Source organism: Carassius carassius, chromosome 26, assembly GCF_963082965.1.
Source record: "Carassius carassius chromosome 26, fCarCar2.1, whole genome shotgun sequence".
Classification (NCBI taxonomy): domain Eukaryota; kingdom Metazoa; phylum Chordata; class Actinopteri; order Cypriniformes; family Cyprinidae; genus Carassius; species Carassius carassius.
Window position 1 is genome coordinate 8,476,293 of NC_081780.1, and position 19,149 is coordinate 8,495,441.

The 19,149-nt window shown below is 36.4% G+C and overlaps 1 protein-coding gene across 12 annotated transcripts in view; it reads right to left on the bottom strand.

Annotated features, from left to right (window-relative positions):
- LOC132105699 (glutamate receptor-interacting protein 1-like) overlaps positions 1 to 19,149 on the bottom strand; it is a 265,793-nt gene that overhangs the window by 54,458 nt on the left and 192,186 nt on the right. For all 12 annotated transcript variants that reach the window (XM_059511015.1, XM_059511011.1, XM_059511014.1 and 9 more), the window contains 7 exons: positions 13,784 to 13,919; positions 12,287 to 12,432; positions 11,320 to 11,403; positions 10,583 to 10,658; positions 8,215 to 8,360; positions 3,353 to 3,500; positions 2,465 to 2,634 (listed from right to left, as the gene is read on the bottom strand). In XM_059511015.1, the coding sequence (XP_059366998.1) occupies positions 2,465 to 2,634; positions 3,353 to 3,500; positions 8,215 to 8,360; positions 10,583 to 10,658; positions 11,320 to 11,403; positions 12,287 to 12,432; positions 13,784 to 13,919 (906 nt within the window). The remainder of the gene's footprint in view (positions 1 to 2,464; positions 2,635 to 3,352; positions 3,501 to 8,214; positions 8,361 to 10,582; positions 10,659 to 11,319; positions 11,404 to 12,286; positions 12,433 to 13,783; positions 13,920 to 19,149) is intronic.

Consider the following 19,149-nt stretch of genomic DNA (forward strand, 5'->3'; position numbering starts at 1 on the left):
AGTGTGCTCTGTCCTCTTAATGTGTTTGGATGGTGCTCTAAACTCAATTTCCTTCCCTTAAGAGCCAATCAAGACGCCTCCCACTAGCTGACCCGTAGGTCACTTCATTGTTTTCTAATGCGGGGCCTCTGAAAACCCCTAACAGTGAGCTACAGGACGCATTAGTATGCTGTGCGGGTTCTTTTTTATTTATGTGCTCAGGCTTTATTCCATGTTCTTGTTAAGTCCATAGCATAAAGGTCGAACAGCCACTGACCTTGTGGACATTCTGCAAAATAATTAAATCCGTCAATAGGATTTTTTTTTTTTTTTTTTACTCTGTGAAGGGCATTAGCAGAACATCTGGGCCTTACATATATGATGTGTTTTGACCTCTTTTTTGCCAAGCAGACCAGCAGCAAACACAGAGAAATCAGCTAACTAATGTAATTTGTGGTTTGTGTTGTGGGCTGGTTGCCAGGGTGTTGCTATGCAGATGCTGAAGTGGTTTTAGCATGTCACTATACAATTGTCATGGTTTTGGGTGGATGCTTTGGTATTTCTATGTGGGTACCAGAGGTGGACGAGGTACTGTACATAAATCAGGTACTTGAGTTAAAGTACAGATACTTTTGTGTGCACATTAAAAGTGAATGTAATTATTTGCGTGAGTAAAGTACATACGAAGTTGGTGTGAACTAGTTAGAAAATGTAGGTGAGCATTATTATTTTTTATTTGTGTGAGTGACACAAAAAACATCCTGTGAGTAATCTAGAGCGAGTAACACAATGTTAATATTCGCTTTGCTTTTTATGTGCGCACACCATAATAATATATTACTCTAATAGAAGTCTTAAGTAGTTGAAGTATTTGATTTTTTTAGGTACTTAAGTATTGAAAGTAAAAAGTACTGCTCGCTGAATGTTAATTTTGTAACTTCAACTTTGCTTAAACATTTTATATAATATATTTTATATAATCCTACTGCTCAAAATACACCATCACAGAGTTAAATGTATTAAGTATTATTTTTAAAAGTGTTTGTCTTGTGGCTAATTGAAGAAAATTGTTTGTATTGTTGCTAGAACAATAGTTTTGTAAGATAACAGTTAAGAATAACAATGCATGTCCTCATCTTTATTTATGTGCTGAAAAGCGAAAAGTGTAATTACAGATCCAGTACGACTAAATTATGCCTCACAATAGTTTTGCTTCGCAGGAGCTTTGTGTTTAAATATTTCAACTCAAATCGATATTTTGGGTCTAAAAGTCTACTTATGTGGCAAGTAGGCGTGTAATAAGAATGATAATGTTCATCCCCACTGGTTTTTAATCACAGAATACACCTCTTCAGGGTGATGCAGGATGCATTTGTTTTGGGGTCCTGATCACCCTTTCCAGGTTTAATCTGTGAGAACAATTGGCTGGATTAACATTATCCTGCTTATTACATGCATACTTGCCACATAAGTAAAAATAAATTGACACAATACATTGAATTGGGTTGAAATATATATATATATATATATATATATATAGACTGGTGTTTGAATATGACTCTGGTCTCTCTTGCCTGGCTGTGCTCTAGTGTGGCCGTCCATGTCTTTATGCTATAAATCTTGTCTTTGTCCCTGCATTTAAATGTTAGCTTCCTGGTCCTGATAAGACATGACAGGGCAGACACTGAATGTTGCAAGAAAGTATTCTCTGTGAGAAGCATCTTTGCTCGAAACTTTTGACTTCAATTCTTGTTATCATAGCGTTTGGTATTGCAGAGCCTAATAAAAACCTGTCAGGTGATAAGAATGAGCGTTTGAACACCACATAACCCCTGACAACCTGAGACACAAGGCAAGATGCACTATCCTCTCACAACCCTGTCTGCATTACAGATATCTCTGCAGGAAAGATGCTTAAATATCATTACGATAACCGCCACAGCTGGCCTTGGACTGAGATGTCAAACGCTGCATTCAGACAACTTACTGTATCTAGGAACTACAGGTTTGATATCAAAGACATGCAGGAATTATGGTAGGCATCAATTATGCATATTCCATCACATTCAATAAATTGATTAACTCGTTAAGGAGATGTCTCTGCTCTCTCATCAGAGCATTGAGGTTTAAAGAGGTACGGGGATCTAAGATGCACTACATACAACATTTCAGAAAACAGCTCTCATTAATAAATGTGACCGAAAATAAAATGCTGAGTAAGTAAAACTGTACTTCTCTAAATAAATATGCACTTATCCACTTCGTTTTCCAATCTGCATCACTTTAGTGGTTTTACGCTCTAGAGAAAGCCCTAATGGAGTGTTTTAAGGGTGTTAAAAGAGCCAAATCAGTTTGAAATCAAGCAAGAATACAGTGAATTGCCTCTCCTATATGCTTAAAATACACCATCCCCATTAAACTCAATGCAGTTGTTGCATTTTTGATGTAAATTTTAGTACAGAGTGAGTATGCATTGATTTCTTACCATGTTCAGGGCCCTTGAGGGCCAGTCTTGTCTGGTGGTGGGGCAGAATTTCCATTTTGACATGTTCAGAAGCGCTAGCTAGCAGCTGGGTGGCTTCGGCCAGTGTGCAATACTCCATACTTGTGCCATCCACTGAGAGGATGTGATCACCTGCATGCAGTGCACCACACCTGCAAAAGCAATGAGATCACTTTTGTATTCTTTCAGCTCTAAACATCTGCTGAGTTGCAGTTCTTCTCAATTATCTACTACAATTATCTAATATCATGGTTTTCAGTAGCTCAATGTATGTATGTATGTCACACACACACACACACACACACAAAGTAACAAAGTAATTAACTTTAAATTAGGGATATATATATATATATATATATATATATATAATATATAAAATCATATATATATATAAAATCATTGCTTTTTTTGTTTTTCAGCAGAAACACATATAATGGTTCCAAATTGAGCATTTAAACTGGCACCCTGTTGATAGAAAAGGGGTTTAAGGTGTATTTATAATTCCCACCCAATGTTTCTCCCAAGAGCAAATTTGTGAATCATCTTCAAAGTACTAATCTGTTCTGATGGAAAGGTTTGCACTTGCTCAGCACTCCTCCACCCTTATTACTGTTCCGGGCCTTTCTACTGGTGTCAAGGCTAGATGAGTTATTGAATTTCTATAATTAGTTGCTAAGCTTTATGCATTTCAAACTTTGAAAATTTCAAAAGGCAGGCATCAGGTTCCTGCAGTGCACATTTCTCTCCTCTCGATTGCATTGATCTGGCTCACAGAACAATGGAAACATGATGAGCAATGATGCTTCTTTCATTAGGAACCGAAATGGTTGCCTTCCTATGCATGTGGGAAATGATTGCGGCTGTAACTACCTATCAGCGATGCTGGCTGGTTTGACCTTGTCGATGATGATGACCTGCTTATTGCAGTACATGGAGGTAGAGAGAGCCAGACCTAAACTGGAACCCATGGACTTGGCCACCTCCACCAGCAGCGGGCCTGAAGCTGTGGCTACAGAATCTATAAAGTAGGGGGGAAAAAACAGTGATTATATTCAGAAAATGGAGATTATAGGGGTACAAAGTGGCTCATAATCTGTGGCAGAGCTTGCCTTTTTGGTATATTAATGCAAATCAGAAAGCTTGGGTTAGGTGTACACTCCAGAAATTGGTTGCACAACGAAACTGAAACTGTGGTCTTAAAACTGTTCATGATATATTTATGTAAACCAATCCCAAGCGTTGTATGCTTAGTTGGCATAAAGATGAAGACTATTTTAACACAAACAATCTTAAAAATAAAGGTTCCAAAATGGGTTTTCCCAGAAATGCCATAAAAGAACCAGTTTTGGTGCCCCAAATAACCTTTCAGTGAACAGTTCTTAAAATAATCATTTTTTCTTAGTGTGAAGAACATTTTAATAATCTCAAGAACCTTTTTCCACTGTGAAGAACCTTTTGTGGAATAAAAAGGTTCCATGGATGGTAAAGACTCTTTGTGGAACCATTGATGTCAATAAATGACCTTTATTTTGTAAGACTGTATAAAATTTAGCTATAGAATGCATAATTAAACTCAAATCACTGGATTAGGTAAGAAAATATCAAACCAAAGTTATTTTAAATACACAGAATGAATACATGTTTTCAAGAAAATAAGTAAATGTAATGTTGTTTAAAAATTATGATAAAACAAGAATAAAATTGTAACGTCATAAGATTAAAATAGTAACATTTCAAGAAAAAAATCAAAATTTCCTAGAATAAAATTGTTGTATTGTTAAAGTATTGTTTTTTCCTCAAATTATTTTTAGATAGCATTATTTCTCACAATACTATTACACAGTATTATATTATATTATATTATGAGACTAAAGTAGCATCGTGTCTCAGAATATCATAGAGCATTATTTTTCTTAAAATAATATAACACAGCATTATAAGTATTGTGATTTTTGCCCTGAATACATTTCTATTTCACAATTTTACTCTCATATGACTATTCTTGAATAGCTTTTATTTTAATGGCAAATTTAGGTGAGTGTGAATACACCTGTGGTTTGTCTGCTATGGCACCTGTGTAAACTTGAACTGATTGCCTTCATACATCCACTAAGAATCAAATTTACACCACTATGCTAACAACCTAATTTGATATTTTGCTTCTAATGCAATGTATGAAATTACATACATTTGTAAGTGTGGCTTAAGTGCCCGAACACCTGGAAGAAAAAAAACATTACGGATGGCTGTTATGCACCCACACACACGTGTACACACAACTCATTACTGTGAATCAGGGTTAGCGGCTGCGGTTAGACCTGTAAAAGTGTAATGGAGGTAATTTAACATCTCAGGTTAGTAATGGACAACACTAAAAGACCCGATTACACCATACGTCTTCAGAGCACGGAGGAAACACCACATGTAAACACGTGTCACACGTCCGCTCTTCCAGCCCATTCCCAACATGCGCTGATTTCACCCGACGCTCATTACAAAGAGAAATAGCTCCTGCTGTTGTGTGTGGAGCGGACAGAAGGAGCAGCCGTTCTTTATCAAGAGCGGGTGTACAGCTGTCAGCTGTCAGGGGTGTCAACTTCCTACCCGCGTTCGCAGTAAACATACTTGCTGCCACCGCAAAATACCAACGCACTGGGGAAACTCCTGCGCTAGTTTAAAATATGCTGTTTTGGTCTGTAAAGTGGGACTCAAAAAGTCTCAAGCATGTGGAGATGTGTTTACAATGTTAACCATCAGTGTGAAAGCTCAAGATACGAACAAGTACCCAAGAAACAAAGAACTGTGATTGTTTTCAAGCATTCAACAATAATTAAGTGTCCATTAACTACATGCAAATTTACCAAAATTAACTAACAGTATGGTGGAATTTTGACTGGAAAATTATAAACTGAACATAGGAATTCTGCCGGGTTTAAGAAGCTAAATTTAAACTTTTTAGGACCAAGTAAAGAAAATGTAAGAAATAAACTGATTGGAACAAAATATGCTAATAGAATATCTAAATGTAAATGTCTATGCTTCAAAGTTTAAAAATACAACCTCCAACTGATCTACATTACTTTTTAAATGTATTTTATGGAAAAATAAGGCTTGAATGCTCTCAAACAATAAAATATGAAAATAAGTACATTGCAGTCCATGCAGCATTAAATGAAATTTCTTTACCAATTTGAGACTGCTCTGATTTAATACCTTTTTTAGGGTTTAATTTGTGGAAAGGCACCAACAGAACCACTGAACAGGAAACTGACTTTTAGACAAAATGACCAACTTGCACATCTCTTGTGTGAGATAGCTAAACATGCTAAATGGGATCCAAGTGATCTCACTGAGCCGCCATTACAGTTGATTATGATTAAACCCCTTTTTTCCAGCCTCTGGTTTCAACCTTCACCTTCCTGCCAAGCCTTGCAGACCCATCTGACACCAGCTAAACAGGAACGGAATATCCATTAATAAAACCAGGGGTAGGGAAATTGTTCGATCACATGGGTGCCATCCGGGTGACAGAGGCTTGGTGATTAACGTGGCACCGTTAAACGCATCGCACTGATGAGGGCTTGATCGAGGAGCTCATGAGGAGTGTTGGTGTTGCCATGACGGGCTGGAGGAGTGTGTGCTAATGGGAGGAAGGGTAGTTGTAAATTGTGATGAATGCACAATGCATTCTTGGTCTCTAGCGTTTAGTTTTAATCAAACCTCGTTACTGTATGTGTCCACTGGTGCAGAGCTGAGCAGCCATTTTTAGTTCCTTCTCGAGGGAAGATTGTAGAGCAGAGCAAGTGGTATCAAATAGTTGAGATAATGCTCAATATAATTCAAATGAGATACGAAAAATGCTGGCCAGCAGCCGATCGCTAAGAGCCAAAGTCTGTGATGTCTGTCATGGACTCATAAATAAAGCTGGCCTCTTTCCGACTATAATTGTGCATATATGAATATTTTATTGGATGTATACTGAAAGCAATCATAGATTATATATTTGACAGAAAGAGAGCAATCAAATTTACCACTGTTGAGTGATTTGTGTAATTTCAAAAGGAATCGATGCAACTGCGAACTTCACATGGGGGTGAAAGATTTTTTTTCTTTGATTTATCAATGGATTTAGGTTGATCATGTGTATTTGCCACATAGACCAACATAAAGTGGTTTAATCAATTGATTTTTTTTTCACTGAAATGATTCTGATGTAACTACCGTAAATGAGTGAAATCATAAATAAATCATTATTTTAGTAAATCATCATCAGAACCGGTTTACTGAACAACTCATAAATTGGTCTGAATTATTCTGAGCAGTTTACGAATCAGTGACTTTATTCATCAGTTATTAAAATAATGATAATGTATCAGTACACGATGGCGTATGCAGAATCATTTTACTGAAATAAACTGTTCAAAAGAGCTGATTCTCAACAATGAGTCAAACTTTTCAGTCTTCTGTACCAATGAACATACTGCACCGAGCAGGAGAGTTGATAAAACAGAAAGAAAGAGTGTGAGGTGAGGAGAGAGGGTATCAATTATTTTAGGTGGGGAGAAAGTGCATTATTTCAGACAGAAATCCAGGATAGAATAATCGAAGTTACACAGCAAGACTTTAGCTGAGAAGGATAGGGCACTGACCAAAAACACAGTTGAACAGGCACTGTGGAGTAGATAGCATTATATGCTGTTCAGACAGTGCTGTTCAAATAGAAGGCCATTTCAGTGCAGTGAAGCAGGATGTGCCTTTCCACTGGGCACAGCAGAATGAGAATCTATCACTTCCGGGTCAGAGCCCAACAAATACATCGAAAAGATGAGTTACAGCTATGGGCCACTTCAAATATAAGGAGAATTTCCTTTTTATTTCAGTTCAGCTCACTAGCTGTCAACCTCTTTCTAGTTTCTGTGCACCTCATTCAGCTCGTTGACACTCTGTCATTATCCACAGCATGTTTTCGCTGACATATACAGATGCTACAAAAACATATCGACATTCAAGAGCTGGATAAAATAAAATACTTGTGTGATCTTTTTTAAAATTGCTAAAATGCTACATTCTGTAATTGCCATTTTCCTTGGATATGTGTTTACAATTACTGTAATGGTCTTCCAGCTGGAACCATTAGGCCTCAACACATGTTCCAGAACACAACAGAACAGCTGGTCTTCAACAAACCACGAAGGGCACCTTCTTGATCAAGTATTAAACTATTAAAAGTTCTTGAAGGAAACGAACAGTAACATAATTGTAAATTAAAATCAGAGTTTGCAAAATTTACATTACAATAAAAACTGAAAATAAAAATTGCAGTTGTGAGCATGTAAGACATACTGCTGCTGCACGTATAACATATTTAAATAGCCCCCATATATATGACGCATCAAATTACCCAGTAGCAGATCTGTCCAGGTGGAGCTGGGGAAGGTGGAGGGATTCTGCAAGCACTAGCCGAGTACTTAAATGTTGAGCAGCAAGCTTATTGGCAACTGATACAAAAAGAACCAATCAGCTGCGCCATGTGAATAATGATGTCATTATGTGTTGAGTTCGGAATGCACCATCTAGAGTTTCACAACAGAACTTTGAATAAATAATATTGCTATCTCCTTTATGATAAATTCCATCTGTATGTTTCTCATGTATTTAATTAGAAGTCTTTTTAGATCAAAATAAAGGTGTATTATCTGGGGCGGGATTAGTTGAAGTGGGTGTGTCCTTACCCATGACTGACACATCGTACTCTATGAGAAGAGTGGCTTCCTGGCCACATTGTTTGAGGATGCTCATGGCCTCTGCGTGAGACGCTCCATGCAGACGAATTCCGTCAATACTGAGCAGCCTGTCGCCGGGTTTGATGGTACCTTCCCTGAGAGAGAAAACAAAATACAGTACAGACTGAAATGGCCTATCTGAATCACAGAAGAAATATGTGGTACACAAAAGAGGCACCCAGAGACACAATAGCATTTGTTTTGTGTGTCCTCTGCTTGTTTGCTCGTAACAATAACGCCTTAAAATGCAGGAAAGGTTACAGGCTTTACAATTTCACACATTCCATTTGTTATCATGGCAGGCAGGTTACATCTGTGTTCAACACACCAGAGACCTTTCCAAAACCACAGTAATTTCTAAACCGTTAGAGCCAGGAACCGTACTGGAGCTCAACAGATATAAAAATAAACTCATGTAAACTCAAGTGACCATCTCTATTACGTCTGGTACTCAACATTCTTGAACTGTCTGATGCACACAGCACACAAAACCAGCATATTCTAGCTGATCTATCTAGTGCCAAGCTGATTATTAAAGATAGTTTACTAGCAAGCAAATTAGGTATCCATGAGCAGATTGTTTATGGTTTAAAGTTTGGGGTCAGTAAGATGATAAGACGATGAAGTATCTAAATACTATTATACAAAAATGTAAAACTTTTAATCAGCAGGACTGCATTAAAGTGATAAAAGATTAAGAAATAAATGCTGTTCTTTTGAACTTAATATTCAAAGTATCACAGTTATAAGCAGCACAACTATTTTCAACATTCATAATATGAAATGTTTCCTGAGCACCAAATAAATATATTAGAATGATTATTGAAGTTTGTTTTCTTTTTTTCATTCAAATATTAGTGGCTGTAATTACTGTGGTACAATTTATTTGCGTTAAAAACAACAGCATGTAAACTGTGAATCTTTCTATTTAAGGCTAATACAGTATGTCAGTCTTTGGAGCTTCATGTGAGGGCAGTTTCAAAAAACATTTTAACCCCAGAATAACAGGGAGCACCACAAGAGGCGGGTTTTGGTTAGAGGCTTGATTTATGACTCAAAATGAAGTTTCCAAGGGGGCCGTTCTCTGTCACGGCAAGATGTCAGAGGCCAGTCAATATTAAACTGCAGAGGAACAGAACACAATATTTACCTAGAAAAACAGGAGCCATGCCATTGAACAAAAGAAATGGGAATACTCTCTCAGTAAGGAATGAAATTACCAGTGTGCAACGTGAATATTGATAAGGGTTGTGGGGAAAGGGAGAGACGGGCTGGCGTGTAACGACGGTAATAACAGCAGTTCAAACGCCAGAGCGAGTGAAATATCACGCTGGTCCATTTGCTATTCTCAAGCGACTGCTGAAGTTGCAGTGCAATCCATTCCTGTTCTGAAAGGGACTCCAACTGGGAAACATTTTCATCAAGCAATTTCTTACCATTTCACAAAAATGACTACAGTTCAACTATGCTAGACCAGTAAAGATAAAAGCCCACCCCATTACGAGGTAACACAGAGAGAAACACGCATGGGTTAAATTGAACCATTTCACCATTTAATGCAAAATGCAAATGCAAAGTCAGTAATTGAAAAATAACAATAAATACTGTAAATAAAAAAACAAGCATCATAAATGCTACTAGTGACTCATTTTTAATCACTTTTCCAAAACCCAGTAAACTGCCTACAGACAAATCAAAGCTGCATTCCTAATGCCCATCCATAAAATAAGAAAATTAATTATTGCTAATCCTTCCGATACCTTTTTTTGGCCAAATTATAAAGCTGTATCCTCAGGGACAGAAATCCTATAATCTTGGGAGAAGATAAAGGCTGAATAAAGATTACTGATATACTTACAAATTTATAGTTCATCCTGAAAAACATTAAACCCAACTTAGATGGTCAAAATTGTCTATTTGTGGATTAGGAATTTAGGCCTCTTTTCAGCTGTTTAAGCTTGGCCGCCCAGATAAACCAGCTTGGAGAACAGTTTACAACAGATAAACCCAGCTTAAACTAGCTCACACCATCTAAGATGAACAAAACTGCTTAGGCATTAAAGAAGGTTTTAAGGCTTTAAAGAAGGACAGTGTCATTAAAATCATTTCATTTTATTATTGTGAATGCGACCGTATATGTATTTTCATGCTTATTAGAGTATCCTGAGCAACACAAAATGCCAACACCAAAGTCCATTGAACTCAATTGTGAGTCAATGTAGTATCTTCTCTGTTTCTTTAAGGATTCCCTTTATGTTTTGGAAAAGAGCTTTTACGTCAGTGCTGATAAATCCAGTTCAGTTTAGGACCAACTCACCTGTCAGCCGGACCGCCGGGTCTGATGGTTGTTATGGTAACCGGGCGAGATTTGTTTCTATCTTCATGGGCGCCTCCTACATCATGAAAAAAATAACTTGTTTTGACCCATTTAACAAATGTAGTCATATAGCGAAACCTTGCATTTACACTCTAGGATATTTACTCAACATTATATAGTTTAACCTACTGTACACTTGAGGTAATGATAGTTCCAAATACTAGCTTAGTGGCACAAACCAAGGGCCATTTGCTCACCACACTGAAATTTCCATATCATTCTCGAAAAAAGCACCAGATTATACATTTTTTTAAGCCTCTGCTCTCTATGAAATTACATACCACTGAATTCACAATTGGAGTCTCAAAGATGAAAATAAAGTTCTCAGAATGCCTATTTGAGACAGATTTGAGAAAAGGAGCAAAGCTAACCAAGACATTAACAGGAAACCTTTTTCCCCCTTTTCTCTTCAAAAGACTCCCTATTCTAGAGGGATCTGAAAAATTGTCTCCTTTTAATGAAGTCTAAAATGCTGCTTGGTAAATATTTGGAAATTGAGTTTAAGTGGCACGACTGAAAGCTGCTTCATCTCTTTTCAACGGGCTCAAGGGTATGAAAGAAATCTTCAGAGAAAAATGGTATTTTTTGTTTGATGTAGATGTGAATGAAAGTGTGTAGATGAGGTGAGCTCAGAGACATTTGAACTGGGATGTGAAGAAGTCTACAGAGGCACTCACCTCTGATGACAAAACCGAATGTATTGCCTTCTTTGTGCAGAGTCACCTCCACGTTTTTGAACATGACCCCTGAGCCCTGTACAGCTGAGGAAGGAAATGAAATGAAACTGTTCAAAGTTCTGCCAAGATCTCAATGCAAGACCAGAACACATAAATGAACAAATAAATTGCCATTTATGTCATTGAGAATGAGGAAACTCAGCATAAAATTGCTGTTATAAAACATCTCATTTTATTGCTATTTTCAGATTAGGAATTTTGTCATATCATTGGAACTTGCTTGTTTCAAATAAGTTTGGAATTTTAGAAGATTAAGGACTTAATTTAGAAGAAAAAACAAATTGTATAAAAAAAAATATATCTATACATGATATTATTAAATTGTACTTAGCATATAATGTGAAATGTGCGTGTAAAAACAATTAAATAAATGTGTATATGGGTATAAATAAATCCTAAAAATACATGTATTTTAAGTTTAAATGTTTTAATATTATTTGTTTGTATCAAATAAGTTTAACATTTTGGAATTGTGTTAAAAAATTTTTTTCAAATAGTAAAAACTGTTTATACACATGATATTATTAAATAGTATTTTATGCCTATATATATATATAAATATATATATATACACACACACACACACACACACACACACAAATGCATATGAACAATTATTCATATTAAATATCAATAGTATATTATTATTATTATATTATGCATTAATATAAATTACAACTATATATACAACTATATATATATATATAAATATATATTCTGTATATTAAATGATTCTGTGTAGGAAATCAGTTTCATAGGACAACATTCAGTTGTGTTTGTGTTTAGCATACAGTTCTGTTTATAATACAACATTTACTTGCAGAAAGATGCGACTGACCAATCAGAGTCAAGTATGTGTCCAGCTGTGTTATAATAAGAAATATGGTCATTTTCTAATCTCACTCACAGACAGGCGGTAGCTCGTACTCAACCTCCAGGACCACTCTCTCCCCCACATTCTTCAGCAGACTAATAATCTCATCATGACGAAACTTTGTCAAGTTGATTCCATTCACAGACTTTATATAGTCCCCTACGTTCAACTGGTCACTCCTGCAAAGAAACAGACCAAGAAAATCATTCTATACATTTTTGCTAGAGAAAATGTGAGGAGAAAATTGTATAACCCAAAGAAAGATGAAAGAACACAGTAAACAGGCAGAAGGAGAGAAAAGAGCGAACAAAGAAAGAGAAGAAATAAAGACAGGGAGAAAATAAGGCGGAGACGGAGTTAGGTCGAGCTCGGAGGTGCTTTGATAGCTGATCTGAGCCCATGAAGGGAACACTCTGTTCTAAAGAAGCATCAAGACTGGCTGCTCCAGTCTCCATCTTGCTCTCTCTCTCTGAAACACATATGTTCGCATTTTACAAGGAGGCCTGATTGTCAACAGATTCTGAAAGAACGAGTTTAATGTTAGGCAGTTTATTTCAGCTCAAGTAAGATATGCAGTGAAAAGTTTTAAGCCAAACAATGGATTTGAAGAAGAAACGTATCTGTGACTGTGAAGAAGAAGGCATTAAACATGTGTTTTTCACTATACGACATGTGCAGTGTTTGTTCTAGGATATGGATCCATTTTCTGAAGATTGTGGGTGTGTGTGTGCGTTTGGGTAGGGCTGGTACGCTAGCGAACAGTAGGCTGTCTGCCATGCCTGACAGCCAATAGGGAAATGGGAGAAGAGTTCTGGCTTATGCAGTATTGATCAAAAGATTCTGTCTACCTTATTCTCACACACACACAGTATGTACAGAAAAAACTATGTGCACACACACACACACCCACCCAGCCACCCACACACACAACCTACTTCCTAGACAAAGCTCCAGCAAACATTGATCTCTCTGGGCCTGTCTATTGACGCTGTCTCAGCAAAAATCATTAACATAAACACAAAAAGATGACAAAAACCTGACAATAGAAATCCTCAAAGGTTAATTTTTGCAACACTAGCATCTACAAAACTGAACTGAAAGTCAATTCTTACATTTTCTAAACAATATGTGATTGGTGCTGGCTAGCTATACAAAACTAGCCTCAACAATGCTAATGTGAAGTTCATATGAGTGACTTCTGCAGTATGCAGGCATTTTAAACATTTTAACCCTATGCTATATGGTTGCTAGAGTATTTTGGGTAGTTGCTCTGTGCTTTACTTAAGTCTACCACAAATTTATGATTTTATGTTCTCTAGATATGACTCGAGAATCTCTTTCAATGTAAGTCTAAGTACTTTTTCTTGGCAAAAAAAAAAAAGCCCAACTCTTTCATATGTCATTAATGCTAATAACAGCCTTAGCAAACAGCACCAATTACTGTTTCCAAATATGTTTCCCAAGTTTCGAATTAGAGATGTCTGACATTGTGAAAACACATTTTTGCTAAATCAAATTGCTAATACTGACCTGGCAGCGATGCCGCCCTGGCGCAGGTTGGAGACGCGGGGCTTGCCGTCTTTGTCGATGCCTCCAGATACTGTCAGGCCCAAGGTTGTGCCTTCCTTTTTGATCAGCTCCACAGTGCTGGTGCCCTTAAACTCATCTGTGAAGCACAGGGATGGATGAGGAGGAGGGTCATTGGGGGAGGTGGGAGAGGAAGAGCAGAGACAGGAGATGAGAGGGTTACAGGAGCAGAGGAGGCCAGCCGCTGCCATACCCCACTCTCCTCTAAATGACTGTGATCAGGCGTCCTAGACTGGCCCTCTCTCACACACTCTTTATCTCCCTCTCTCTGTCGTTCTACCCTAGCTGGTAATTAGTTATACACTCTAGAGTGCTCAGTGTGTGTGTGTGTGTGTGTGTGTGTGTGTCTGCACTTAGCAATAGGTCGAGGACACAGTGGTCCCTAGAGGTGCGCTAAAACTTACAAAACCTCCTTTGAAAACACCTGAAAATATCATCACTTGAAAGGTTTTAATTCAGTAAGTAAAATAAATAAATTAAAAACAATAATTAAAACAATAAATACATTTATAAAAAACAATAAAAGTAAACAGATGAATAAAATGCATGAAAATGTAATAAAATAAATATAATAAACATATACATATATTTATAAAATATAAAATATTTCATTGATATCTTGATGGACAAATATCAATGAAATGATCAGTTAAATAGTTATTAAATAAACAGACAAAAAACAAAATTGTATAGCAATATAAAAATGTATTAATTTATAAATTGTTATTTTTTAAGATAAAAATGATTTGATTAATTAAAAATGCATGAATAGATTAATTAAATATAATAATAATATACATAAATATATAAATTATATATACACACAGACAATTTTTTTTAACCATATACATTTCTTTTTAGGGCTAGTACATAGTTTGAATTATCTTCGTATAAAAATTTTCATTTTTAAGATTTTTCCCTCCCTTATATCATTGTGTCTCATATATACCATCTCTCTCACCATCTTGCACAGATATTGCTGGTCAGGGCAGATGCGTCACTCCCCTATCGACTGGCTGTCATTCAATCCCTCAGTGGGATTGTCAAAGTCACATTAAGAATACTGCATATCTGTGCAAGCAGGGCGCTCTCTCCCTACCTCTCTCACACTCTACCATCACTACATCAGCTGTCAAAGCTGGAGAAGAAATAAAAATAAGAGATTTGTAATCCCTCTCTCCTGACTGAAGGAAGGAAAAGACGGATTTATATGAGTTTGTTCGCTTTCCTTGATCTCTCAGTATGTCTTTCTGTGGCGGGATAGATAGTGAGGGGAGACGAGGCTCTAAACCCCCCTGAGGCTACTGACGGAACAGAGTTGCTGAACATCTCACCGCAGGAGGACGGCAATAACAAGACATGGGCTACAAAAAAGAGCCTCTTTGGTGCTTAAAAGCTATAATGAAAGACACTTGTTCTTCTTTAGGAACAAAAAAGCTTCATAAATATCCTGGGTAAACACCATTGATGGGTACATGTACTCAGAAATGACAGCCATGATAAAACATAAAAGCACATTATTGGTGTGACTTGATTTTGAACTTGAAAACATTTCACACCAATCTAAGTCCAGTAACTATATGCAAATATGCTAAAATAAATCCTCACTTTTAATTTAGTGATTTGTTGCAGCAGGTGGGACTTGAAAAGTAAAATAAGAACAATACTTCATAGAACAACTGATTCAAATAAGCACAAACAGAACTTAACTGATCATCATAACATTTTTTTTGCAATGCTTCAATATCAGTCTTGAAGAAGACCATTTCAGCCATTTCAGCATGCATGCACTTTCAACCTGTTAGGTCAGCCTTCACAAACCTCATAATGAACATTTTCTGAACTGACAATGAAATCATGGGATCTGTGTATCTGTTACAAATCCATCAGCTTAGTTTTGCTTTAAAATCCATAACTGCTCTGATTGCCCTTTGCATGCAAATCATCCGCACAGTAACCTCAGTAGAGGAAGAAACAGATTTAACATTGCACTCTGCCTCTGATCGATACTGCAGCCATATGGACATGGGAAGGGAGCGATGTCGAAACAGGGAGGTTAGCATGGATCTCAATGTCTGGCTTGAACCTGAACCTCTAAGCAAGCCTATGGAGACGAACAGGGCTCTCGCAATGCAGACATTCTGATACATATCAAAGACAGAAAAGTAATTACAAGAGAAATCAAACTTAATTTATGTGCCAACAGGAACTTTTGAATAATTTAGTGTGTGGGATTTTGTGTGTGTTTGGGTGTGATAGAGGCAAAACATCTTGTCATGAGAAAAAAATGAGAATCAATATTCAAACGGGAGTTCAATCTATAACAAGCCTTGTGTTGTGTGCCAGACTTTTGATAATTAATTGTAAAAGAACTGCTCAATTTGCCTTCAGCTTTCATCAAATAATTTGATTAAAAAGAAGTTTGCACTGCTGGGGATTCGCTTGACAGCGAAAAATTACAGTGGGGCGAATTATAAATGTCACTGTCATTTCTCTCCTTTCATTCTGGTGAGGAATAAATTATGGGTCTTTCAAAGGTTTGTGGCAGCATTAAATTAACTTCCTTTACATGTGGAAGACAGGGGAAAAAAGTGATATGGTTGACATAACATGCCTTCTGAGGCCAGAAATATTGATGCATTTCCAGCAGGAATATATATATATATATATACTTATAAAATTATAAAAATAATAAAATACTAATTTAATTATACTATTTAAAAGTAAAAATGTGTATTTTTCATTTCAAAGGTCTGCACCAGGGGGCCCACTGGGGGGTCATACAATATCCAAACAATTTGTGGCACAGTGTGCCATGGTCATATTACAAGCTCTGTCTTAAGCTGTCTGTGGAAAGCGTGGTTCTCTCAGTTCATTGAGGGTTCAACGTAATATCTCGGCCCAGAGCAAGAAAAAGGGCCGTTGGGATCTAATGAGCTGTGCTTTGAGGGCTACACTGGGACAGGTGTGGAAGTTGATAAGTTGATCCCATTACTCGTGGGCTCTTATTTTATTCCATGTCCTCTCTCCCACCTTTCCCATTTGAATGAGGCACACAGAGCTAGTGTTGCCTTACCATGTTGCCACGGTGATGAGATTGGCCATCAGCTTTCTCAAAGCCGACAGATTCCTGTGGCGGGATCTAATGCGGTGCCCGTCAGACAGGTATTGAGAGGAAGAGACAGAAAGATGGAGCTTGAGACAGCATGTGTGAGAATGATACAACGCAGGAGATAAAAGTACAGATGAAGTGTATGACAGAGGGAGCAAGATATAAACATCTACTCTACCAGCTGAGGCACACACAGGTTAATAAAACAGTTATCACTTTTCAAGCCGTGACAGAAAACGTTAATCTGCGATCGCAGACTGATCTAGATAGCAAACTTGATCGATAATGCACAGAAAAATCCAACCAAATACAGGAAGCAAAATAACAAAAAAAGTGTACAAGAGCCAATCTTACACTGCATCATTTATTGTAGAAAAAAAGAGAGAGTCTAAATAATTTATTAATTTAGCTATTTTGAAAACAGTTTAATTTGGAAATTATTTTTAAAATACAATTTTAATATAATACAATACAGTTTTATTGATAAAGATGTATTACTATAAATTTCACAGACTTGATGTAATTTAGGGATAAAGACAAACACACACACACACACACACACAATTAAAAGCAATAATTGTGCATCATTGTATTTTTCATTTAGATAATCTTTTCCCATTGTCTAATGCTCACTTAAAGTTCATTTTTCAAAACAAAATAATGAATTTACATAATAATTAGCACTGTTAAATGTAATCTTGAGTAAATATCAAAGAGAATACCAATCATATTCAATATTTCATATTCATATTGGGGGAAGTCGTTTTATATTCAAAAAAGTATATAATTTCAACCAGAGCCTAGAGCCTCAACTAGAGCCTATTATCATTTAGCCGATAATATTAGCCGACAATATATCGGTATCTGCGAATATGCCGCCGATATGATTGTTTTTATTACATAACATATACCACAGATTAAACGCTATATTTATATTATGTTTATGTATGTAGGCTATGTATTGTATTTTATATACAGTACAAGTCAAAAGTTCGGACACACAAATGGGAAGTGTCCAAACTTTAGACTATACTGTACAATAATATAGCCTACACATATAGAGTATCAGCCGATATATCGGTATCAGTCTTTTTTTTACTCCCTAATATCGGTATCGACCCCCCAAAAACCCAGATCAGTCGGGCTCTAATTTCAACTCAAATATCATATAGTTTGATTGGATGCACAACCTTTAAAACAAATAATAAAAGTTATAATAAGACTTTTCTTCTTTCTTTTCAAAACTTTCAGGCTCTGTCCTAATTATGTATATTTGCATTTGGTTATTTATCATTGTTTATCCCTGCTGTTCACCATGCTATCATAAAAGACCCACCAGCTGAGAACCACATACAGTATTTAGGAAAAAGCTTGTTTTCTATGAAAAGCTCAGACAGCGACAGCAGCGAGTTGCATAATAAAGATTTATTTTGTCTGTAACATTGCTCAGAGGTGTAATGAAAACATTTGGTTAAATGCCCACTGTCAGTTCACGGTTTAACTCTCTATGAAGGCTGTAGGCGTGCTAGCAGGTGGGCTCTGCACTGAATTGGCTTTCCAACACTGAAACTTTTAGCAGTCAAAATGACAAATTGGACCATAATTCAATAATGAACCAGGCATGACTAATGGATAATGCTAGCAAACATTCGCAATGATATAAAAACAAACATATTCATAAACAATTGCTTCAATTACTTCAATTAAAAAAAAAAAAGTCAAATTCATTACACAATTTCTAAACCGCCTCTTCAAGGGGAAGAAAAATAATCAGCTGAAACTAATCAAATTAATAATTGAATATCATTTTTGCAATCTGAGAATAAATGATCTGGTGTTTGAATAATTGCTCTCATTGATCATGTTCAATCATGCAGACTCAATGTACTTTTTCAATTCAATGTACTTTTGTATTGTATTGAATTGTATTCAATTCACTTTGTTATATAACTCTATTCAGTACAGTAAATTCACAGTCATTCTTTTCTTCTGTTTTTTCCTTCTGGTGGACACCATTTTGAAGTTGTATGTGAGATAGAGATCAATATTCCCATAGAGAGATGGTTTAGAGACACTCGAAATCATAGAAAAACACAATAAAGCACTTCCTTAACATCAACCACAAGCAAGAACTACTACAATAATTTGATAAACTGTGTGTCATTTCAATACTTAAAAGGCTAAATTCCTGTCTTAA